This window comes from Protomyctophum parallelum (genome assembly GCF_964188405.1).
Source record: "Protomyctophum parallelum genome assembly, chromosome: 6".
Lineage (NCBI taxonomy): Eukaryota > Metazoa > Chordata > Actinopteri > Myctophiformes > Myctophidae > Protomyctophum > Protomyctophum parallelum.
This window is the reverse complement of record NC_139701.1, coordinates 44,457,637-44,478,833: the sequence shown is the minus strand read 5'-3', so window position 1 is coordinate 44,478,833 and position 21,197 is coordinate 44,457,637. Positions and strand designations below refer to the sequence as shown.

General features: G+C 43.6%; 3 protein-coding genes across 3 annotated transcripts in view; 1 reads left to right on the top strand and 2 right to left on the bottom strand.

The window, feature by feature from the left end:
- The window catches only part of LOC310860015 (calcium/calmodulin-dependent protein kinase type IV), a gene marked incomplete at both ends in the record, with an annotated part of 16,114 nt that extends 12,112 nt beyond the window's left edge, over positions 1-4,002 (bottom strand). The window contains one exon of the mRNA XM_083766778.1: positions 3,893-4,002. Within this exon, the coding sequence (XP_083622904.1) occupies positions 3,893-4,002 (110 nt within the window). The remainder of the gene's footprint in view (positions 1-3,892) is intronic.
- A 3,302-nt stretch (positions 4,003-7,304) lies between these two features.
- Positions 7,305-8,630, top strand: LOC310860014 (kelch domain-containing protein 3-like; the record flags this gene model as incomplete). The annotated part of the gene is made up of 1 exon (XM_083766777.1): positions 7,305-8,630. The coding sequence occupies one exon, from the start codon at positions 7,305-7,307 to the stop codon at positions 8,628-8,630; it is 1,326 nt and encodes a 441-aa protein (XP_083622903.1).
- Positions 8,631-18,694: 10,064 nt separating this feature from the next.
- Positions 18,695-19,807, bottom strand: LOC310860013 (chemerin-like receptor 1; the record flags this gene model as incomplete). Its single annotated transcript, XM_083766776.1, has 1 exon — positions 18,695-19,807. One exon carries the CDS (start codon positions 19,805-19,807, stop codon positions 18,695-18,697), a length of 1,113 nt encoding a protein of 370 aa, XP_083622902.1.
- Between the last annotated feature and the right edge of the window lie 1,390 nt (positions 19,808-21,197).

Sequence of the window (21,197 nt, the reverse complement as noted above, 5' to 3'; positions counted from 1 at the left end):
ATACAAGGACTTAAGCTTCTAAAATAAATACTGCTGCTGTAATTAAAGAGAGAACATACTCTCAATAGTGGATAGACTGAATGATTAACTACCCCAAAAATATAGTTTACATTTTACCACTACTATTAACTTAAAACAGAATTCTTAATATTGTAAGCATAATGATATTGTCGCATTGTGATATTTGGCCATAACTCCCTCCTCTGAGGGAGCTACCTTTGGGGAAGGGGGTTGTTGTCCAGACAGGGGCCAGACTGGTGAGGGTCATGGGTTCATGTAGCATGCCAAAGTTTGTGCTATTGCCATTGAGAATGCATTGGGCATTTAAGTTAAATAACTCAGAAACTACAAAACGTTTCAAAGTAAAAAGTTCCAGCATGTGTCTCCACAGTAAGCTGAATTTTACAAAGTGTGAATGGAGTTTCTAGGTGAAAGTGATTTTTTGAAGTGCCACTATCTGCCTATAAATGTCTCAAATTTGATAGCACTATATTTCTAAAACTATGAAACATTTCAAAGATTCCTTTTCAGGCACACATGTCCACCGTAGGATGAACCTAAATAGGTTTAAATGGGGTTTCTAGGTGTAAGTATGTAGTAGGACTAGTAGTGGGTGAAACGTTACAATGGTAATATGTTGTAAAACAATGAGTAATGGTAATATTTAGTGGTTTTCACTTTTACAAAAAAAATAATAATAATATAATATAATAATTATTCTTAACCGTGCACTTGCATGACAGCAAACCTATGGGGAACATTCACCAAAAGCAGCTGATCTACAAGCTCACAAGCTGTCATGATGTTGTGCAGCCTATATATTTTGGTTATTTGATTTTATATAGTGCTTAAATTAGTCCTTTAATGCAGACCGATACAAATAAGGCAACGTAAACCCATAATAATTGAATAAATCTGGAAAACATCATTGGTTTGTGATCAGTTTGACTGCTTAATGAACAGTAAAGACATTAGGTTAAACCTGGCTGTTAGCCTGGTCCGGAGCAGGCTAAATCCAAAGCATTAGTTTCCATGGTAACTAATGTAGCATCACTTTCATGAAACCCCCATAACCCTCATAACCCCCCTGTACAAAAAAGGGAGTAAATTAGAACCCGGCATCTACCGCCCTATTTCTATTCTAAGCTCCATCTCGAAAGTGATGGAAAAAATAGTCTATGAACAGGTTGAAAAGTATCTAGCCACTAATAAATTGCTGTACGAGTTCCAATCTGGGTTCAGAACATCCCACTCCACTGACACATGCCTCCTCTATTTGAGCGACCACATCAAACACGAGGTGGACGCTGGAAAATACTGCGGCATGGTCATGCTGGACCTCCAAAAGGCTTTTGACACCGTGAACCACTCCATACTGGTTAACAAGCTTAAAGCTATTGGTTTTGATAGCACATCAGTGAGCTGGATGCAATCCTACCTGGAGGGGAGAGAACAGATGGTGGAGGTGAACGGAACACTGTCCCCTCCCCTCCCAGTGATCTGTGGCGTCCAACAAGGAAGCATACTAGGGCCTTTACTGTTCCTAATATATGTTAACGACATGACTTCAGCTTGTGACTGCAACTTGTTCCTGTTCGCAGATGACTCAGCACTGCTGGTCTCGGACAGGAACAAACTGCAGGTTGAAAAGACCCTCAGCTCTGAACTCGGTAGAATCTGCACCTGGCTCGCTGATAACAAACTATCCTTACACCTGGGAAAAACTGAATCCATCCTCTTCGGATCAAATAGTAATCTCAGCAAGGCAGATGGCTTCTTGGTTAGAGTGGGTGACAATATTATCACACGAAAAGATCAAATTACCTACCTAGGTTCCATCCTGGAGGCCAATCTTTCCGGTGATAAAATGGCCACCAACGTAATCAAAAAAGTTAATCAAAGAACAAGATTCCTTTACAGGATCTCTTCACTGGTCAGCAAAAACACCTTGAAGACCTTAACAGGAGCCCTCGTACAAGGTTTCTTTGACTATGCATCCACCTCTTGGTACCACAGCACCTCAAAGGCCCTTAAAACAAGGCTCCAGACCTCCCAAAACAAACTGGTCAGGCTCCTACTTGGCCTCACCCCCCGAAACCACCTCACCCCTGCCCACTTTGACAGGCTGGGATGGCTTAGGGTCGACGACAGAGTACAGCATCTTGCAATGGGTCTGGTCCACAAGATTCGATACACCACCAAGATACCCATGTACCTGTCTAAATTAGGGCCGGGACTAATTGCGATTAATTACGATTAATTAACTACAGAAAAATGTATGCATTAAAAAAATGAACGCATTTTAATCGCACTATTTTTTTCACCGCGAAACGTTGTCACTGGACAGTTTTCAGACGGACCTGCGCACCAAGTGTCCGTGTCCTCTTCAGACAATAACACCACCAGAAACCGCAGACAGTTCACCAGACTGGGGGAAGCCGCTGAGATCACTTTGCTTGTCCCCGTGGATTGGAAATAGGATTTAAAAGGCTATCCGATGGTAGCGTGGATTACAGCACAGTTGTGTGCAATTATTCACTAAATAATTATTACCCCTATTACTACAAAAACAATGTTTTATTGCTTAAACGTATGTATTCACTATTCATTGATTCACTAGTATACCAAATTCCATTTGAAAAAATTGCTTTCTCACTGTTCTCGGGTCAAATAATGATATGCGATTAAAATGCGATTAATCTAGATTAATTAATCGCAAAGCCTCTGATTAATTAGATAAATTTTTTTAATCGAGTCCCAGCTCTAGTCTAAATACTTCCTTAATGTAAACGAAGTCCACACCCACAACACCAGAGGGAGTGCAACAAACCATGTACAACCCAGATTCGGCACAAACAAGGGACTAAATTATTTTCGCTCCTATGCCACCAAAATGTGGAACGCCCTACCAACAGTCATTAAGACATGTGAATCCCTTGACTCTTTCAAAACCGCTCTCAAAGGGCACCTACGGATGGCTGCAATTCGAAACTGGCCTCTGTAAAATCTGAATCACACACAGCTCATAGTCACACAGCTCATAGTCACACAGCTCACAGTCACACAGCTCACAGTCACACAGCTCACAGTCACACAGCTCATAGTCACACAGCTCATAGTCACACAGCTCACAGTCACACAGCTCACAGTCACACAGCTCACAGTCACACAGCTTATAGTCACACAGCTCATAGTCACACAGCTCACAGTCACACAGCTCACAGTCACACAGCTCACAGTCACACAGCTCACAGTCACACAGCTCACAGTCACACAGCTCACAGTCACACAGCTCATAATCACACAGCTCACAGTCACACAGCTCATAGTCACACAGCTCACAGTCACACAGCTCACAGTCACACAGCTCATAGTCACACAGCTCATAGTCACACAGCTCACAGTCACACAGCTCACAGTCACATAGCTCACAGTCACACAGCTCACAGTCACACAGCTCATAGTCACACAGCTCACAGTCACACAGCTCACAGTCACACAGCTCACAGTCACACAGCTCATAGTCACACAGCTCACAGTCACACAGCTCATAGTCACACAGCTCATAGTCACACAGCTCACAGTCACACAGCTCACAGTCACACAGCTCACAGTCACACAGCTCATAGTCACACAGCTCACAGTCACCATGCCATAAAATATCTTTCCAACGTTTCGGCCTTCTTCAGGGTATTGGTCCTAACTTTACCACGCACGCACACACACACACACACACACACACACAGACACACACACACACACACACACACACACCCACACACACACACACACACACACACACACTCACACCCACACACACACACACACACACACACACACACACACACACACACACACACACACACACACACACACACAGGTTAACTCTTACCTGCCCAGCTCGGAGCCCATGGTGTAGAACTCCTCCACTGTGGCGTCTCGTCTGGATCCGTCCACCCAGAACTCCACCAGGGCGGCGCTAGAGGGCCGAGATGTGGGCATGGTGATGATGTCACATGCACACAGTTCACTGTTCAGTGTGTGCGTGCGCGTGTGCGTGCGTGTGTCTGAGCGTGTGTGTGTCAATAGTCAGTCATTCCCAGATTAAGGAACATGATGGATGGATGATAACACAGTCTGTTAATCCTCAACGCTCCGATCCGGTGGGGTCTTCAGATCCGCTCCAGTATGTCCAGCAGATCCGGTCCAGTATGTCCAGCAGATCCGGTCCAGTATGTCCAGCAGATCCGGTCCAGTATGTCCAGCAGACAGTGGATGTCAGTTGTTGATGTGTGAAGTCAACACCGAACTTCTGTAAACATAAACATACACTGTAAACATTCACTCTGTAAACATAGACATTCTGTAAACAACACACTGTAAACATTCACTCTGTAAACATACAGACATTCTGTAAACAACACACTGTAAACATTCATTCTGTAAACAACAGACATTGTAAACAACAGACACTGTAAACATATCAACATCTTGGTACGTCTCTAAATGTTGTGATGAATTGAACATGGTGGACTCTGATGTAAACAAACAGATTGTTGTATAGCTGATGCATGAGACTTGTTGACTGATACAAGCTCGCAATTCATTTGCAATGGGAGTCACATGGTTTGACACAACATTTTCGTTGTATGAGGGGGAGGGGGGGCAGTCGAAACACAGACGAAAGCCGTACAACAGAAATGTTGTGTCAAACCATGTGACTTCCATTGGAGATGCATTGGGGCGGCCATGACACTTACCCTTTGTTTACATCTAGCATGCAACAGCCAACATTGATGCATGCTAGCTGTGAAGGTGTGAGTGAAGCCTAAGCATCTAGCATACAGCATTGATGCATGCTAGCTGTGAAGGTGTGAGTGAAGCCTAAGCATCTAGCATACAGCATTGATGCATGCTAGATGTGAAGAAAGGCTTTGTTTACATCTTGCCCCAATGCATTCGTAGCAGTTGTTGTGTTGACCTGAACTGTGGTTGAACTGAAGCCCATTCCATGTTCAACCAATCAACCAATCAATCAATTAATCAACCAATCAATCAATCAATCAAACAATAGCAGATTATTGACACAGATGAGAGTATGGGCCTATCTAAGCTGTATAAGAGACTATATATTTATATAGGCTATAATATATGTGCCTATATACTATAAAACAATATAGGCTATAATAGACTATATTAATATTATGCTGTATAGTTATATAGACTAACAGTTTATTAGACTATAGACTAATGTATATATGGACTAATGGATATATTTAGCCTATAGTATAGATTAATATATTTAGCCTATAGTAAAGATTCATATATTTAGGCTATAGATAATGATTCATATATTTAGGCTATAGATTAACATATTTAGGCTATAGTATAGATTAATATATTTAGGCTATAATATAGATTCATATATTTAGGCTATGCTAAATATAGAAGTATAGAGTAGAGAGTAGCATCCTGGTTATCACATCTGGAATAATAATATATTTAGGTTTATAGATTAGCAGAGCATTCCTGATTATCACATCTGGACTAATAATATATTTATGTTGTTATAAAACACACCATCCATCCATGTCTTCTTCCTGACGTTTCACTTCCACTCCTCCGCTTTCTTTATTTTCATCACAAATCCCTCCACCAGTCTGTCTGTCTGTCTGTCTGTCTGTATTTCTGTCTGTCTTTCTGTCTGTCTGTCCCAACAGGGTAAATGTCCAGATATTTATTTCCACAGCAACACGAAGCCTGCTGGTTCCGTGCAGCTGCAGCGGTGAAGCATCGCAGAATAAACCCAGAAACAGTGTCCTCGGAGCGGCTGCAGTCCTGGCTGTGTGTCGCTGATCATAAGCCCAGAAACAGTGTCCTCGGAGCGGCTGCAGTCCTGGCTGTGTGTCGCTGTTCATTCACATCCAACACGGATACAGAACAGATGCTCCGACGGGGCTGGGTTTCGCTTCCTACGTCACACTACAAACGGTGACCTATCGAATTATGCGTCCCACAGCCGGCCCACTGAGTCGGAGACCCCCTCGACAGGCACACAATTCTTCAAGTCACAATTCTCCATGTGACAGCTGTCAGGAGGAGGCTGTTTCTCTGGCGCTGTTTCTCTGGCGCTGGCGTGTGTGTGTGTGTGTGTGTGTGTGTGTGTGTGTGTGTGTGTGTGTGTGTGTGTGTGTGTGTGTGTGTGTGTGTGTGTGTGTGTGTGCGTGCGTGCGTGCGTGTGTGCGTGCGTGCGTGTGTGTGTGTGTGTGTGTGTGTGTGTGTGTGCGCGTGTGTGTGTGTGTGCGTGCGTGTGTGCGTGCGTGTGTGGATTAATCTCGCCTTCTGTTCGTTTCCATCAATCCTCTTCCTGCAAGTATAGAGTGATGATTATCTCCGCCAGGCCGGAACGCCCGGAGTACCTCAATGTTAAAACCATAATAACGCTTGTTTGATTGATTGATTGATTGATTGATTGATTGATTGATTGATTGATTGATTGATTGATTGAATACTTTATAGGACTTTTCTGTTGGATGTAGGCCTATGGGCTGTCAATCAGTGTGAGTGTCAGGGCCAGGAAGTAGTTTGTCACTCAATATGAGTACAGAATGATGATGATGATGATGATGATGATGATGATGATGATGATGATGATGATGATGATGATGATGATGATGATGATGATGATGATGTCATGATGATGTAGGCTATAGTCATTTTCTTATTTGTGGCAAAAATGACTGGCTAGTGGCTATAGTAAATTATATTATATTAGATTAGATGTCTTTATTATCCACAAGGGATTCTCTTTTGCTCAGGTCAATGCATACATTCAGGATAATACATACAGGACAATAAATAATTATACAAATACAATAAAACACCCACCAAAGTACTAGTAAAATAATTCTATATTATATTCGTAGCAACTTTAGAAATATTAGTCTTTATAGCAGTGACATCATGTCTGTGACATGTCTGTGACAACTGACATCATGTCTGTGACATCATTAGTTCACCCATAAATGGACTCATCACTGCTTTTGTCTCTGTCTCATTCCTGAGACCTGACTGATGACCCTATTGGTCACCCTACGGGTCGCCCTATTGGTCAGCCTTGGTCACCGTACCGCCGGATTGGCCAAGCCTTGTGTGTCATTGGTGACGTTGTAACCGTATATAAGTCTTGTAGCTCATATAACAGACCTCAGGTTTTTACGCAAGACGACATGCTCGGATATGAGCTGAGATACCACGCTGTGCTGGAAGGTGCAGCGGTAGAGTAGAGTAGAGCTGTAGTACTAATGCTGTGCTGGACGGTGCACCAGAAAGGCTCAAAGAGGATCCATCACGCCGCTGTAGCGGTCGGTCACAAGGTCTACTCGTTCGGAGGTTACGACTATGCAGAGACTCACACGTACAACGTGGGCCAGATGGACGTTCACGTCTTCAACACGGTGTCTCTGCGTTGGACCAAACTGCTCCCCTCGGTGGTGACTGCGGGGAGAGAAGGAGAAGAACTGCTCCCCTCGGTGGTGACCGCGGGGAGCGAAGGAGAAGAACTGCTCCCCTCGGTGGTGACCGCGGGGAGCGAAGGAGAAGAACTGCTCCCCCCGGTGGTGACCGCGGGGAGCGAAGGAGAAGATCCCCTCCCCCCGGAGGAGGTTCCCTCCATGCGCGTGGCTCACACGGCCGCGCTGCTACGAGACACGGTTTACATCTTCGGGGGAATCGTGAACGTCGAGATAGAGATGGACGGCAGCGGCGTCACCACCATCCGAGGGGACAAGTGCAATGCGCTGTACGCGTTTAACGTGGACACTCGCGCCTGGTCCGAGCCTCGCGTCCGCGGGAGCGTCCCCGAGGCGAGGTGGGGCCACTCCGCCTGCGTCTCGGCGAAGGTCATGTACGTGTTCGGAGGATTCAACCTGACGAGCGGGCGGTCTGACGACGTCTACAAGCTGGAAACCACCGCGATGGTCTGGACTTTAATCGACAGCAGAGGAACTCCACAACAACCCGTTTCACAGGACAACCGTGACCACACGGTCTCGCAGTATCACTCTGCCACCATCATCGACACAAAGATGTTTGTATTCGGCGGCCAAAGGAACCAAGACGAGATGGACCACAACATGGTCAGGGTGTTTGACACAGAGACCAACCTCTGGCTGAAGATGCCTAACTCCGCCCCGTGTTTTCCAGAAGGACGCATGGGTCACTCGGCCTTCGCCTACAGGGGAGAGCTGTACATATTCGGTGGCCACACCTGTCGTCTGGAACGGACCTTCAACGACCTGTGGAAGTTCAACCCGGAGAGCCTCTCCTGGAAGACGGTGGAGCCTAAAGGTAAACGCCCGTGCTGGATGTCCCGGATGAGCTGTTGCATGCTGGGAGAGCGCGTGGTCCTCTTCGGAGGATACCGATACCGAGACGGTGTGTCCGTTCCACTGGACGTCCGAGATGACCCCGAGGTGTCCGACGACCTGTACATCCTAGACCTGAGTCCTAGTCTGAAGACGCTGTGTCAGCTAGCGGTCCTTCAAGACGGTCTGGATCAGTCCGGTCTGCCCCGCGACGTACGCTGGGAACTGGCGGCCATGACTACCGACCAATCAGACGTCAGATAGGAACCTGACAGCCATGACTACCAACCAATCAGACATCAGGTAGGAGGAACCGACAACCATGACTACCGACCAATCAGACGTCGGGTAAGAATTGACAGCCATGACTAACAAGAGCAACAGGAAAATAAAATATGCTTCTGTCAGAGAAGGAGTTCCAGACGATGGAACAGAAGAACAGGAAAGACCAGGAGAAAGGATGCGACATTCTGACGGGAAGGAAAGCAGAACACAGTGATGTGATTCCCTCGTGACCCGACTACGGATAAGCGGTTGAAGATGGATGGAAACTGGGAGAAGAAAAGGACTGCTCAGGTTTTTTTTAAATCCCTTTTCTTATTTTTCTGTCATAATTGAGGAAATTAATCCACAATCCTGATGTTGGTAAAAAACACTTTTCTTTAGCGTTACCTCGTGACCTGTGAGCTTGTAGATTTTAACATGTTGTAGAAACTAGCGCCATATATGTATATATTCTACTGTTAGACAGATTAGGTTCTGGGTTTACTGATGATCCTTGATGACTATATCCATGTATATGTGATGTATTAGTAATCCAGTGATTTACAGCACATGGTAATACAGTATTAATTTAAGTCTGATAAATTCCTCCATTGTAAATTTAAATGAGACTGGCTCAGGAGGTAGTGCAGGGCGTCCAATGATCCATGGGTCGGCGGTTCGAATCCCGGCTCCTCCTGTCTACATGTTACAAGTGTCCTTGGGCGCTTTATAAATGCACCATTTACCATTTACCAAATGGTCATAATAAGATTTATAATAATTATAATAAATGTAGATTTTATCATGTTATATTGTAGAAACTATGTCCATACATGTAATAATAATAATAATAATAATAATAATAATAATAATAATAATAATAATAATGTAGCATTGTAGCTCCATATTGCGTCGTTATGATGAATTCCTGTTCTGTTCTTTAACTATATAGAAGTGTCTATTTGTACGTCTCTAACTGTTTTGATGAATTGGACAAGGTGGACCCTGTTGTAAACAAGTGTAATGCTTAATTGGGTCGTGAGTTTGTGCTTGAAATGTACTGTAATTCTGCAAACTGTTAATAAATATTTCAATCAATCAATCAATCTCGTTCTTATTTTATGAGTGAAAAGTGGATTTAACGACGACTTCACTTGTAATGATTCATTTTGTCCACAGGAGGGCGACAAAGACAGTATAATACTGTATAATTCTTACGATACATACGATACAGCAAAGCGAAAATGAAAAAACTTCAGGTGGCATATATATATATATATATATATATATATATATATATATATATATATATATATATAATGATGCTTTTCGAATATTCCTGAGACTCCCAAGATGAACCAGTGCAAGTGAAATGTTTGTGACCAGTAATGATGAATTCCTGTTCTGTTCTTTAACTACATAGAAGTGTCTATTTGTACGTCTCTAAATGTTTTGATGAATTGAACAATGTGGACCCTGTTGTAAACAAGTGTAATGCTTAATTGGGTCGTCCACTCACAGTTAACAGTCTTTGTATTGAGTTTGTGCTTGAAATGTAGGCCTACTGCAATTCTACAAACTGTTAATAAATATTTCAATCAATCAATAAAAAAAAAAAACACAAGAAAATCAATGGGCAGTTGGGTAAGCATAACAATAGCAGCATAAACGGCAACAACAAATAACCTCACAACAAAGGCAGAAACTAATAGGAAAAGGCCTTAACATAGAGATAGGCTTTTAGAATTGATTTAAAAGAAGTCACTGAATTTCCAACCATCAGCTTGCAATGCAGATTCGATTCTTGCAGTTTATTTATTAGATCATTATCACACAGTTATTGACATACTTTATCATTTACCAAGCAGCTGAATACAGAAGATACTCTACAGTCTGTCAGACACTTTTTAGTATTAAACTATTTGTTTTAATGTTCCAAGTCCATGTTTATGTGACGTGATAGTTTTGCACAGTTTATTTATGATTTTTTCAAATAAATACAAATATTCATAATATGTTTATATTTGTCTTGTCTACTAGAATATAGCTTCCAGATTAACTCAATAAACCTTAACCCATTCTGGAGTTTTAAGATTATTTTAAACTTTAGCTATTGAAAAATGAAAGATCTATAAGCTCATAGTGCGGCACCGAGTGAGGCGCTACGAGCTTGTAGATCTGCTATTTTAGAAAAATGATGAAAATGTGGTGCAAATCTTTGAATATATATTCTTTCAGAGCGAACATTTTTAACTCAAATCCTTGCTTCTGGGGGATCCCTAGATTCTAGGGATTCTAGGGCCTAGAACAACATATTTGGCGGCCAATTGCATGAGGGGTGAGGGGTGCGTTAAAACGACCGGATTAAGGTTGGTGAGGGGTGCGTTAAAACGACCGGATTAAGGTTGGTGAGGGTTCTGTTAAAACGACTGGATTAAGGTTGGTGAGGGTTGCGTTAAACCGACCGGATTAAGGTTGGTGAGGGGTGCGTTAAAACGACCGGATTAAGGTTGGTGAGGGGTGCGTTAAAACGACCGGATTAAGGTTGGTGAGGGATGCGTTAAGACGACCGGATTAAGGTTGGTGAGGGATGCGTTAAAACGACCGGATTAAGGTTGGTGAGGGATGCGTTAAAACGACTGGATCAAGGGTGGTGACTGGTGAGGGATGCGTTAAAACGACCAGATTAAGGTTGGTGAGGGATGTATTAAATTAACAACCGGATTAATCTGGTCGTTTGTGAGGGATGCTTGCGGTTATGTTTAGGTTAGATTTGTACCCCGCAGCACGGGTGATCAGCGTGAGGTACGAACTGAAGATTATGTAATATTGGATATTTTGTAATGGTTTTCTTGGGTATTATGTAATGTAAGCAGTGGCTATGTTGAAAGAAGACGTCCCAGTCTGTGCATAGGAGTCACGACTTCAACTCCTCCACTGCATCACCATCCACATCCACATGGATAGTTTTTTCTTTACTATACAGAGCTATATGTGGGGGTGAGATATGATAATGCATTTATTTATATAGTACTTTTCCAAACACAGTTACAAAGTGCTTTACACTAGGATCAGCAAATTACAATACAGGTTAAAACAACATCAACACAAGAAAATCAATGGGCATTTGGGTAAGCATAACAATAAGTATAGGACCATAAACGGCAACAACAAATTACCAAACAAAGGCAGAAACTAATAGGAAAAGGCCTTAACATAGAGATAGGCTTTTAGAATTGATTTAAAAGAAGTCACTGAATTTCCAACCATCAGCTTGCAATGCAGATTCGGCACAATCAAGGGACTAAATTATTTTCGCTCCTATGCCACCAAAATGTGGAACGCCCTACCAACAGTCATTAAGACATGGAAATCCCTTGACTCCTTCAAAACCGCTCTCAAAGGGCACCTACGGACGGCTGCAATTCGAAACTTTGCCCCCGTAAATTCTGAATCCACCACCCACACCTTTTTCCCCTCACTGTATATATATTTCCCACTTTTTACCTCCTCTATGATGATTTCCTGTTTTTGTCTAAATGTTATGATGAATTGAAAATGGTGGACCCTCTTGTAAACAAGTGTAATACTTTATGGTGTCGTCCACTCACAGTTGACAGTTTTTGTATTAAGTTGTACTTGGAATGCACTTCAAGAAACCTGTGATGCGCACAAACTTAAAAACAAGGATCATCTCATCTTACGGAGTCACACTGTGGAATGAGCTGGAGGATGAACTAAAGCACTGTGGAAACCAGGGGGGCAGTCAGACAGATATTTCGTGAAGCCACTAAGGAAATGAAAGTTCATATAATGGCCTGTTGTGGCGCTGTCACTGGACCCAAAAAAACCCCATAGCCCCATAGAGGTCCATGTATTTGGGCCCAACTTCACCTAGACTGTATTACAATTTACAATTTACAATTTACAATTTACAATTTACAATTTACAATTTACAATTTAGGCATTTAGCAGACGCTCTTAATCCAGAGCGACTTACATTTAGGCAAGAACAAAAGCATGGGAATACATCACATAAAAGCATTTATCATGAAACATGCGTAAGCTAAGAAGGTAACAGTGGAATATCTATATGATGAAACTATACATACACTATACATAATAAACTATACATATTCACTACTATGCTATACATATGTACTATGGCGTGCTATGACTATATACAATACAATTATAGTGCTGTCTACATAACATGCTATAAGTCTAAGTCAAATGCTATCTAAGCCAACAGAAATTCTATCTAAGGGGTTAGGGTAAGTGCTATGGGCCATGATGGAGTCTGAAAAGGTGGGTTTTCAGGCTACGGCGGAAGATTGGGAGTGATGCTGCAGTTCTGACTGCAATGGGAAGTGCATTCCACAGTTTTGGAGCCAGAAGGGAGAAGAGTTTGGGACGTGTGGAGCGTTGTCCCGGCGTTTTTAGTGAGGGTACTTCCAGTTTCCCTGCGTTGGCTGATCTGAGTGCGCGGGAGGGTTTGTAGGGTTCAATCATACTTGTAAGATATGGGGGAGCCATACCTTTGGTTGCTTTGAATGCCAGCATCAGAGTTTTGTATTCTGTGCGGGCAGCGACCGGGAGCCAGTGGAGGGAGCGGAGCAGGGGGGAGACATGTGAGAATTTTGGCTGGTTGAAGACCAAGCGAGCTGCTGCATTTTGGATCAGCTGGAGAGGCTTAAGTGCACATGCTGGTAGGCCAGTAAGGAGGGAGTTACAATAGTCGAGTTTTGACAAGACTGTTGTCTGGATTAGGAGCTGGGCTGATTCCTGGGTGAGGAACGGTCTAATTCGTCGTATGTTATAGAGTGTGAACCTACATGATCGAGTGACAGCTGTGATGTGAGCTTTGAACGAGAGCTGACTGTCCAGGACAACACCAAGATTCCTGGCTGTTGGGACAGACGTTACCAGGGCGTTGTCTACGAAAATAGTTAGCTCCTGCATAGGGCAGGACTTAGCTGGGAAGAAGAGAAGCTCAGTCTTGTCTGGGTTCAGCTTGAGGTGGTTGGAGGACATCCACTGTGATATGTCAGCCAGGCATGCAGTGATGCGCTCTTCCACCTGAGTGGCAGAGGGGGGGAAGGATAGGAACAGTTGTGTGTCATCGGCGTAGCAGTGATAGGATATATTGTGAGCAGAGATGATAGTGCCAAGGGATTTAGTGTACAGTGAGAAAAGGAGGGGACCAAGTACAGATCCCTGTGGGACCCCAGTTTGGAGGGTTCGGGGGGATGATAGCAGACCTTTCCAGGAAACCTGGTAGGTCCGATCGGTGAGGTAGGAGGAGAACCACTTTAGTGCCGTTCCACCGATGCCTAGCTCCGCTAGGGTTTCTAGGAGCAGCTGGTGGTTCACTGTGTCAAATGCTGCTGATAGGTCTAGGAGAATCAGTACTGCAGAGTGGGAAGCAGCTTGGGCAGCATGTAGTGCTTCTGTGACTGCCAGCAGGGCAGTTTCTGTGGAGTGGGCCTTCTTGAATCCGGACTGGTTGGGATCCAGCAGGTTGTTCTGTGAGAGATGGAGAGAGAGCTGGTTGGAGACGACACGTTCAATGGTTTTAGAAATAAATGAAAGGAGTGATACCGGTCTGTAGTTCTTGACATCTGAGGGGTCAAGGGTTGGTTTTTTGAGGAGTGGTGTTACTCTGGCTGACTTGAGGGCAGATGGGACGCAGCCTGAGGTTACTGAGGTGTTGATGATGGAGGTGATGAAGGGGAGCAGATCAGGTGCGATGGTCTGGAAGATTGGAGACGGGACAGGGTCAAGAGGACAAGTGGTAGGTCTAGAGGATGTTACTAGTTGTAGAACCTCGTCTGGGGAAAGAGGAGAGAAGGAGGACATGCATGGTATGTTGGGGTTGGTGTTGGTTGAGTCAGATGCCACTTTATGTGGGAGGGGAGGAAAGGAGCTGCTGATATCATCAACCTTCTTCTCGAAGTAGTTGACAAAAACATCAGCAGTGAGGGATGAGGGTTGAGTGGGGGGAGGGGGTTTAAGGATTACCTTAATAAACATGGTCATGAATACTTTCTGCTTCCAGTCACTAGTTTAAAGTATAATTTCTAATGTCATAATATTCTTTTTGGAAAATTATGGTCCCATTTATAAAAGAAATTACCACAAAGTCGCGCATGTTCTGAGGGGCGTGGCTACCATTACAGTCTATGATCGGGATCCCCCACCCACTCGAGTCAAAATAAAAACCAACGGAGAAGAAGGGGGGAAGTCCCGCCTCGTTGTCTGTGCCAGCCAATGGCCAGCTGGGCCAGAACGGATCTAGAAAGATGGCGACTTACAGTGCAAGGAATTATTGGCTTCATTTTACGTCCATGTTAGACCCGGGGAACGCTTTGTCCATATTTTTTACAGTCTATGGTGGAAACATAAACCAATTCAATACTAATGGCATTACAAAAGGGGAACTATGACGTACTGTACTATATAATTATATATTCTTATTACTATACTATACCATACATTATGAAATATATAAGTATAGTCAAACCATATCACATATTATGAGTGGACCACTATTGGTAAACCACACCACAAATATAGTATTATATGTTGCATGTGTGTTATATAATATATATATTATACCATTATTATTATTGTTGTTATTGTTGCTACTGAATGTGTGTAGATAAATGTACATACATAAGGACAGCATGAATGTATGTATGCACTGTGTAAGCAGGCACGGTCTGCTACACGTGCACAAATGGACTCCAGGGGTAGGGCACGACAAGCCTTCTCCCTAACCCTTTTTCGGAACGGACAGGACATGACCTATGGACACTATAAAAATAAGAAATTGAAAAAAAGAAAAGAAAAAAAAAATGAAAATGAAAAATGATGGAAACTGTGTGCAATGTATGAATGTATGTCCTCCTTCCGAAAATAAACTGAACTGAACAGAAACTGAACTGTAATTCTGCAAACTGTTAATAAATACTTCAATCAATCAATCAGTTCCACATGTAGGGCATTCCACAACCCCGTGTAACGAGGCGAGACGGGTGGGCCTTTCTCGAGGATCTAAGGCAGAGGTTCCCAAAGTGGGGTCCGGGGACCCCAAGGGGTCCTTGAGGGAGTTCCAGGGGGTCCCCAGCTAAATGGACCAAATGGACCCTTATGGGTCTTAATGGGTCCATGGAATTAAATGGACCCTCGTGGGCGGCTGTGACTCAGGAGGTAGAGCAGGTCGTCCAATGATCCGTGGGTCGGTGCCTCGGTGGTTCGAATCCCGGCTCCTCCTGTCTACATGTCGAAGTGTCCTTGGGCAAGACACTGAACCCACCATTGGCGTGTGAATGTGGGAAGTGACTGTTCGCTGCTTCACCTCCCAATGTATGAATGAATGAACCATTGTAAAGCGCTTTGAGCACTTGGAAAAGCGCTATGAAAATGCAAGTCATTATTATGAATGGGTCCATTTGGTTCCATCTCAGAGTTAAATGGACATTTATTTTATAATAGCCTATTAATCTAGGTCCCAGACATAGAAATGCCATTAAATGGGTGGTCCGTAGATATATATACACACATATATATATATACACACATTTATATATAAAAATAATATTATTATTATAATATTATTATTATTCCATCTCTAAGGGAGATGCCAGCCACCCGTCGGAGAAAACTCATTTTGGCCGCTTGTAATCGCGATTCGGACATCTCTTATTCTTTCGCTCATGACCGTCACTTATTATTAATTTATTAATTTATTTTCAATCATACAAATCAAATTATCCAAAGACATCCCTAAATCAGTGTCTCAGACAGGACAGTCTCTAAACTAACGGTACATTTGAACAGCGATACGATACGTATCACGATACATGGTTGACGATACGATACATGGACCATATTGGCCCATTATGGCGATACGATTTGATTCAATGATTTGAAATCGATAGTAACCATTTAGCAAAGAAATTAAACGCGTGTGAAACTTGTGGATAATGCAGTTTTTAAGGGAAATGTGTGAATTTGGATATAAATAAGTAAACACAGTAATTATCTGGAAAATAGAAATTATATTAAACTAAGTAATTAAACCCCTCTTTCTTTATTTCCTTCTAAAGATTGCCAAATACCACACACAAAAACATAGTATTGATACAATTGATTATTTGCATTGCAAAACAATACGATACAAAGTCAATGTTGCCGTTTTCATTTCGATATGCTTTGATTCTATAAATTAAAATTGATTTTTTCGATGCAGTTACTATATCGTTAAACCCCTACTCTACACCCTAAAACACTGTCTCAGACAGGACAGTCTCTAAGCCCTAAACCAGTGTTTCAGACAGTCTCTAAACCCTAAACCAGTGTCTCAGACAGGACAGTCTCTAAGCCCTAAACCACTGTCTCAGACAGTCTCTACACCATAAACCAGTGTCTCAGAGACTGTCTGAGACACTCACCCTGAACCAGTGTCTCAGGTCAGATTCTCACCTAATACTTCGGTAGACTCAGATCCGTATGGGCGGGGAAAGGATACTTGCATATTTAATTGGCTGCGGTTTGCCTTCACACTGTCATTCGCAGCAATTGGAAACGCAGCAGGGGGGACCTTTATCAATGTGTTCCGTTCATAAACTATAGCCTACACAGTGAAATCTATGGTGATAAAATTACACTCATAACGTGCATGTGTCGTGCCGTCTGGGACCCCCCCCCCCCCCCTCTCTCTCTCTCTACGCACGCAGCCGCCACACACTGTTATTTTGGGCATGGAGGCACAGCGCTGCATGAGCGCACTGATATAACTCCCCAGTCCCACACAGTGACAGCACTCCATGTTTACGGCACGCACAGACAGACAGACAGAATATTATGTAGGCTATAATACACTGCAGTGTTTTTATGTGTTTTCTTAAGCAATTGATTAATGTAGCCTACACGTCCTCATTTCGATCAGGGCTTCAGTCTCCTTATTCGACCACGTCTATCCACAGTAACGGGACATCTTTGCGCTGCGTAAAATATGCCTTAACCGTCTCCAACTGTGTTCAGCTCCTCACCCGCCACATTATGTTTGCTTCATTTCCTTTATTTACTGCGGATTGCATTCACACCTGCACCGAATCGTAGTCAAGTGCGATTCGAAGCGAAGCGAAACCCACGTTTTTGGGCGGAGTAAAATGCGGTTATTTGCTGCGCATTAGGATTCGAATGAGCCTTCACACCTGCCAAACGAAGCGCACTTTCTGACAATGCGCAGCAGGATTCGTTTTAATCGCAGCAAAGCTCTCTGGTATGAATGCGACCTCAGACAGTCTCTAAACCCTAAATTAGTGTATCATACAGTCTCTAAACCCTAAACCAGAGTCTCAGACAGGGCAGTCTCTAAACCCTAAACCAGTGTCTCAACAGGACAGTCTCAGTGTCTCGGGTTCCGGGCGCTCGTTGGTAGGGATGCCACAAAGTGACCATCAGCCAAATCGAATTGTCGACAGCTCTGGCGAGTAATAATCAATTAATCGAACCCACCCCCCCCCCAAAAAAAAAAATCTATATCAGATAAAACTTTTAAGATTTTATATTATTCACATGCAATGGTCACATAACCATTATGTTGACTCTGAGTGCATACTTTGATGGTTACAGTTTTATAATCAGTTTTGATGAGTAAACCTTTGTGGAGATCTTCTCAGTGCCATTCAGGGTGGAAAATGAAATCCATTTGGATTTGGGGAGAAGTTGTTTCATAAGGGGCTGGTATGAAGTACTTGATATAAAGAGAACATGTTCAGTTCACTAGTCTACACTCTACTCTACACCTGCCTTCATTTCATCTGATTGTCTGTCTGGCAGGCACTTAACAAGTGATCGTTAACTGTGTCAGAGAGTTAAGTGTTAGAGAGAGGTGTCTTTGCTCAACTTGATTTATACTTATATTCTCCACTCTGATGAAGGTACATGTTCGATATATCATGCAGCCTTACTTATTAGCCTATATTTTAACTATTGTTTATTTTATTTTTATTTTTTTCGATTTTGGAGACTACGATGATTAATCGGAAAATCGATTAATGGGCGGCATCCCTACTCGTTGGACGGGTGACATCTGTGGGGGTGGTGGTCTGAGGCGGAGGCTTCATCGAAGCCTTCATCTGTAAATCTTCATCGAAGGCTTTCTCCAGAAGTTTTAGGACGTTCCTGCGGAACACGTCCCTGTTGAAGCCCTGGCTGAACACGTACAGCAGCGGGTTCAGGCAGCTGTTGAGAAGCCCCAGAGCGCCGGTCAAGGGTTTCAGAAACTCGATCACGAGAGCCAGCGTCTCATTGTCCCTCAACATTGAAAAATGGCACGAATAAATCAGCCACGTGAGGTGAATGGGGAGCCAGCACAGGAAGAACACGGCGATAACGGTCGCTATGATTTGGAAGGAGCGACGTGCTGATCGGCTGGTCAGCGGGCGGTTCCTGAGCCGGTAGACGATGACGGAATAGCAGGAGATGATCACGGCGAACGGAAACGCGAATCCCAAGACGAAGCGAGTGACGACCATGGCCCTGAATCGGAATTCGTGCAACTGAAACTCTTCGGGTGTAATCGGATCGTACACGGCGACGAGTGCATAGTTTTCGTAGCACCGCACCTTATCGCCGACGGGCTCTGTGTCCTTAAAGTAGAAGTAAGGTGTGCTCAGAGCCAGAGTCAGAGCCAGAACCCAGACGCCCAGACTGACCCAGGAGGCATTTCGGACGGTGCGGTAACCACCGCACCGCGCCCACACTGGACACACCACGCACACGCATCTGTCCACGCTGATGACCACCAGGGTGTAGACGCTGGCGTAGTAGTCCATGAAGAAAACAAAACCGTCCATCTTGCACATGAACCAGCCAAAAGGCCAGTGGTAGTCCATAGCGCCGTACGTGATGTTCAGGGGCACGAGGGCCATGACCAGGAAGTCGGCCACGGCGAGGCTGAGGTACCAGACGGTGTTGACGGTCTTCTTCATCCTGAAGCCCGTCGCCCAGATGACCACGCCGTTCCCCGACACGCCCAGCACATACACCACGCTGTAGAGGACCATGGAAATGATGCGGATGTAATTGTAGATTTTATCCCGGTCATAACTGGGAGTACGGAGCAGGGGACGGGGATTATCGGCAGGTGTGGTCATATTCTCCATCATCCTAAAACATAAAAAATAACAAAACAATGAATATACAGTAAGGTACATGTAACATTATTGACAGTTTGCAGAATTACAGTACATTTCAAGCACAACTCAATACAAAAACTGTTAACTGTGAATGGGCGACACCATGAAAGCATTACACTTGTTTACAAGAGGGTCCACCATTTTCAATTCATCATAAGATTTAGAGACGTACAAAATATACACCAAAAACAGGAAATCATCATAGAGGAGGTACAAAGGGGGAAAAAACATATACAGTGAGGGGGGAAAGGGTTGGGTGGGGGATTCAGATTTTACGGGGCCAGTTTGACAGACCCAATAGTAAGGATGCCCCCTCTACTACACGCACGTATGCACCCACACGCGCGCGCACACACACACACACACACACACACACACACACACACACACACACACACACACACACACACACACACACACACACACACACACACACACACACACACACACACACACACACACACACACACACACTCCGTGTGCTCCGTCCGTTACCGGATCAGACAAATAAATACATCAATACAACCTAAAATGGACCCTTACAGGTCTGCAACTCTAAAGAGTGTAACACATAGAACCAAATGGACCCTTACAGGTCTGCAACTCTGAGAGTGTAACACATAGAACCAAATGGACCCTTAAGCTTCGTTCACACCTAAAGAAGCTAGAAAAAAAAGCAAAGATAAAATGATTTTGACGCAGCTTTTTTTTAAGAAAGTGGGCGTGTACAAGGTAGCTGTCAGTCAAGCGGCCTGGACTGTACCCTGGACTGGAGAAAGAAAACAGGCAAAGCTGTCCGAGTAGACGAGCATTTTAAAGTCTAAAATGTAAAATAGCAACTGTAGAGGAGAAATAATTATTATATTTAGTTACATCATAACCTATTTATGGATGAATAAATAATATATATATATATATATATATATAGCCTTCTACTGCTTCGATTCTGCCCTGCAGTAAGGCTATGTGACTATCAGTATTAAATCTCAAATCGAAATCAGACCAGCCTCTCCTCTTTTGTGGAAATCTCACGAACGTTTGACCTACTCACCAATAAAAAGACGGGTTGTGTCAATAGAAAGCCTACTTTCCTTAGTGGACGCACTCCGCTGCGCCCTCTACCGATATTGCCCAGAGAACTGCCTCATAGAGAATATTTTTACAACTTCTCATCCCCCCATACCCTCCCCAAACAGAAAGTAAACCACAACATATAGGCTCACTAGTCCTATATTTCCCTACTTGGCTCACTGTTAACTTCCCCTTTAAATTGCCAGATGGCACACCACTATTTGAACCAGGCTGTGGAGCGCTACCCCTAATAACAAGTAAAAAGAAAACTTAAAAAAAAACGAAA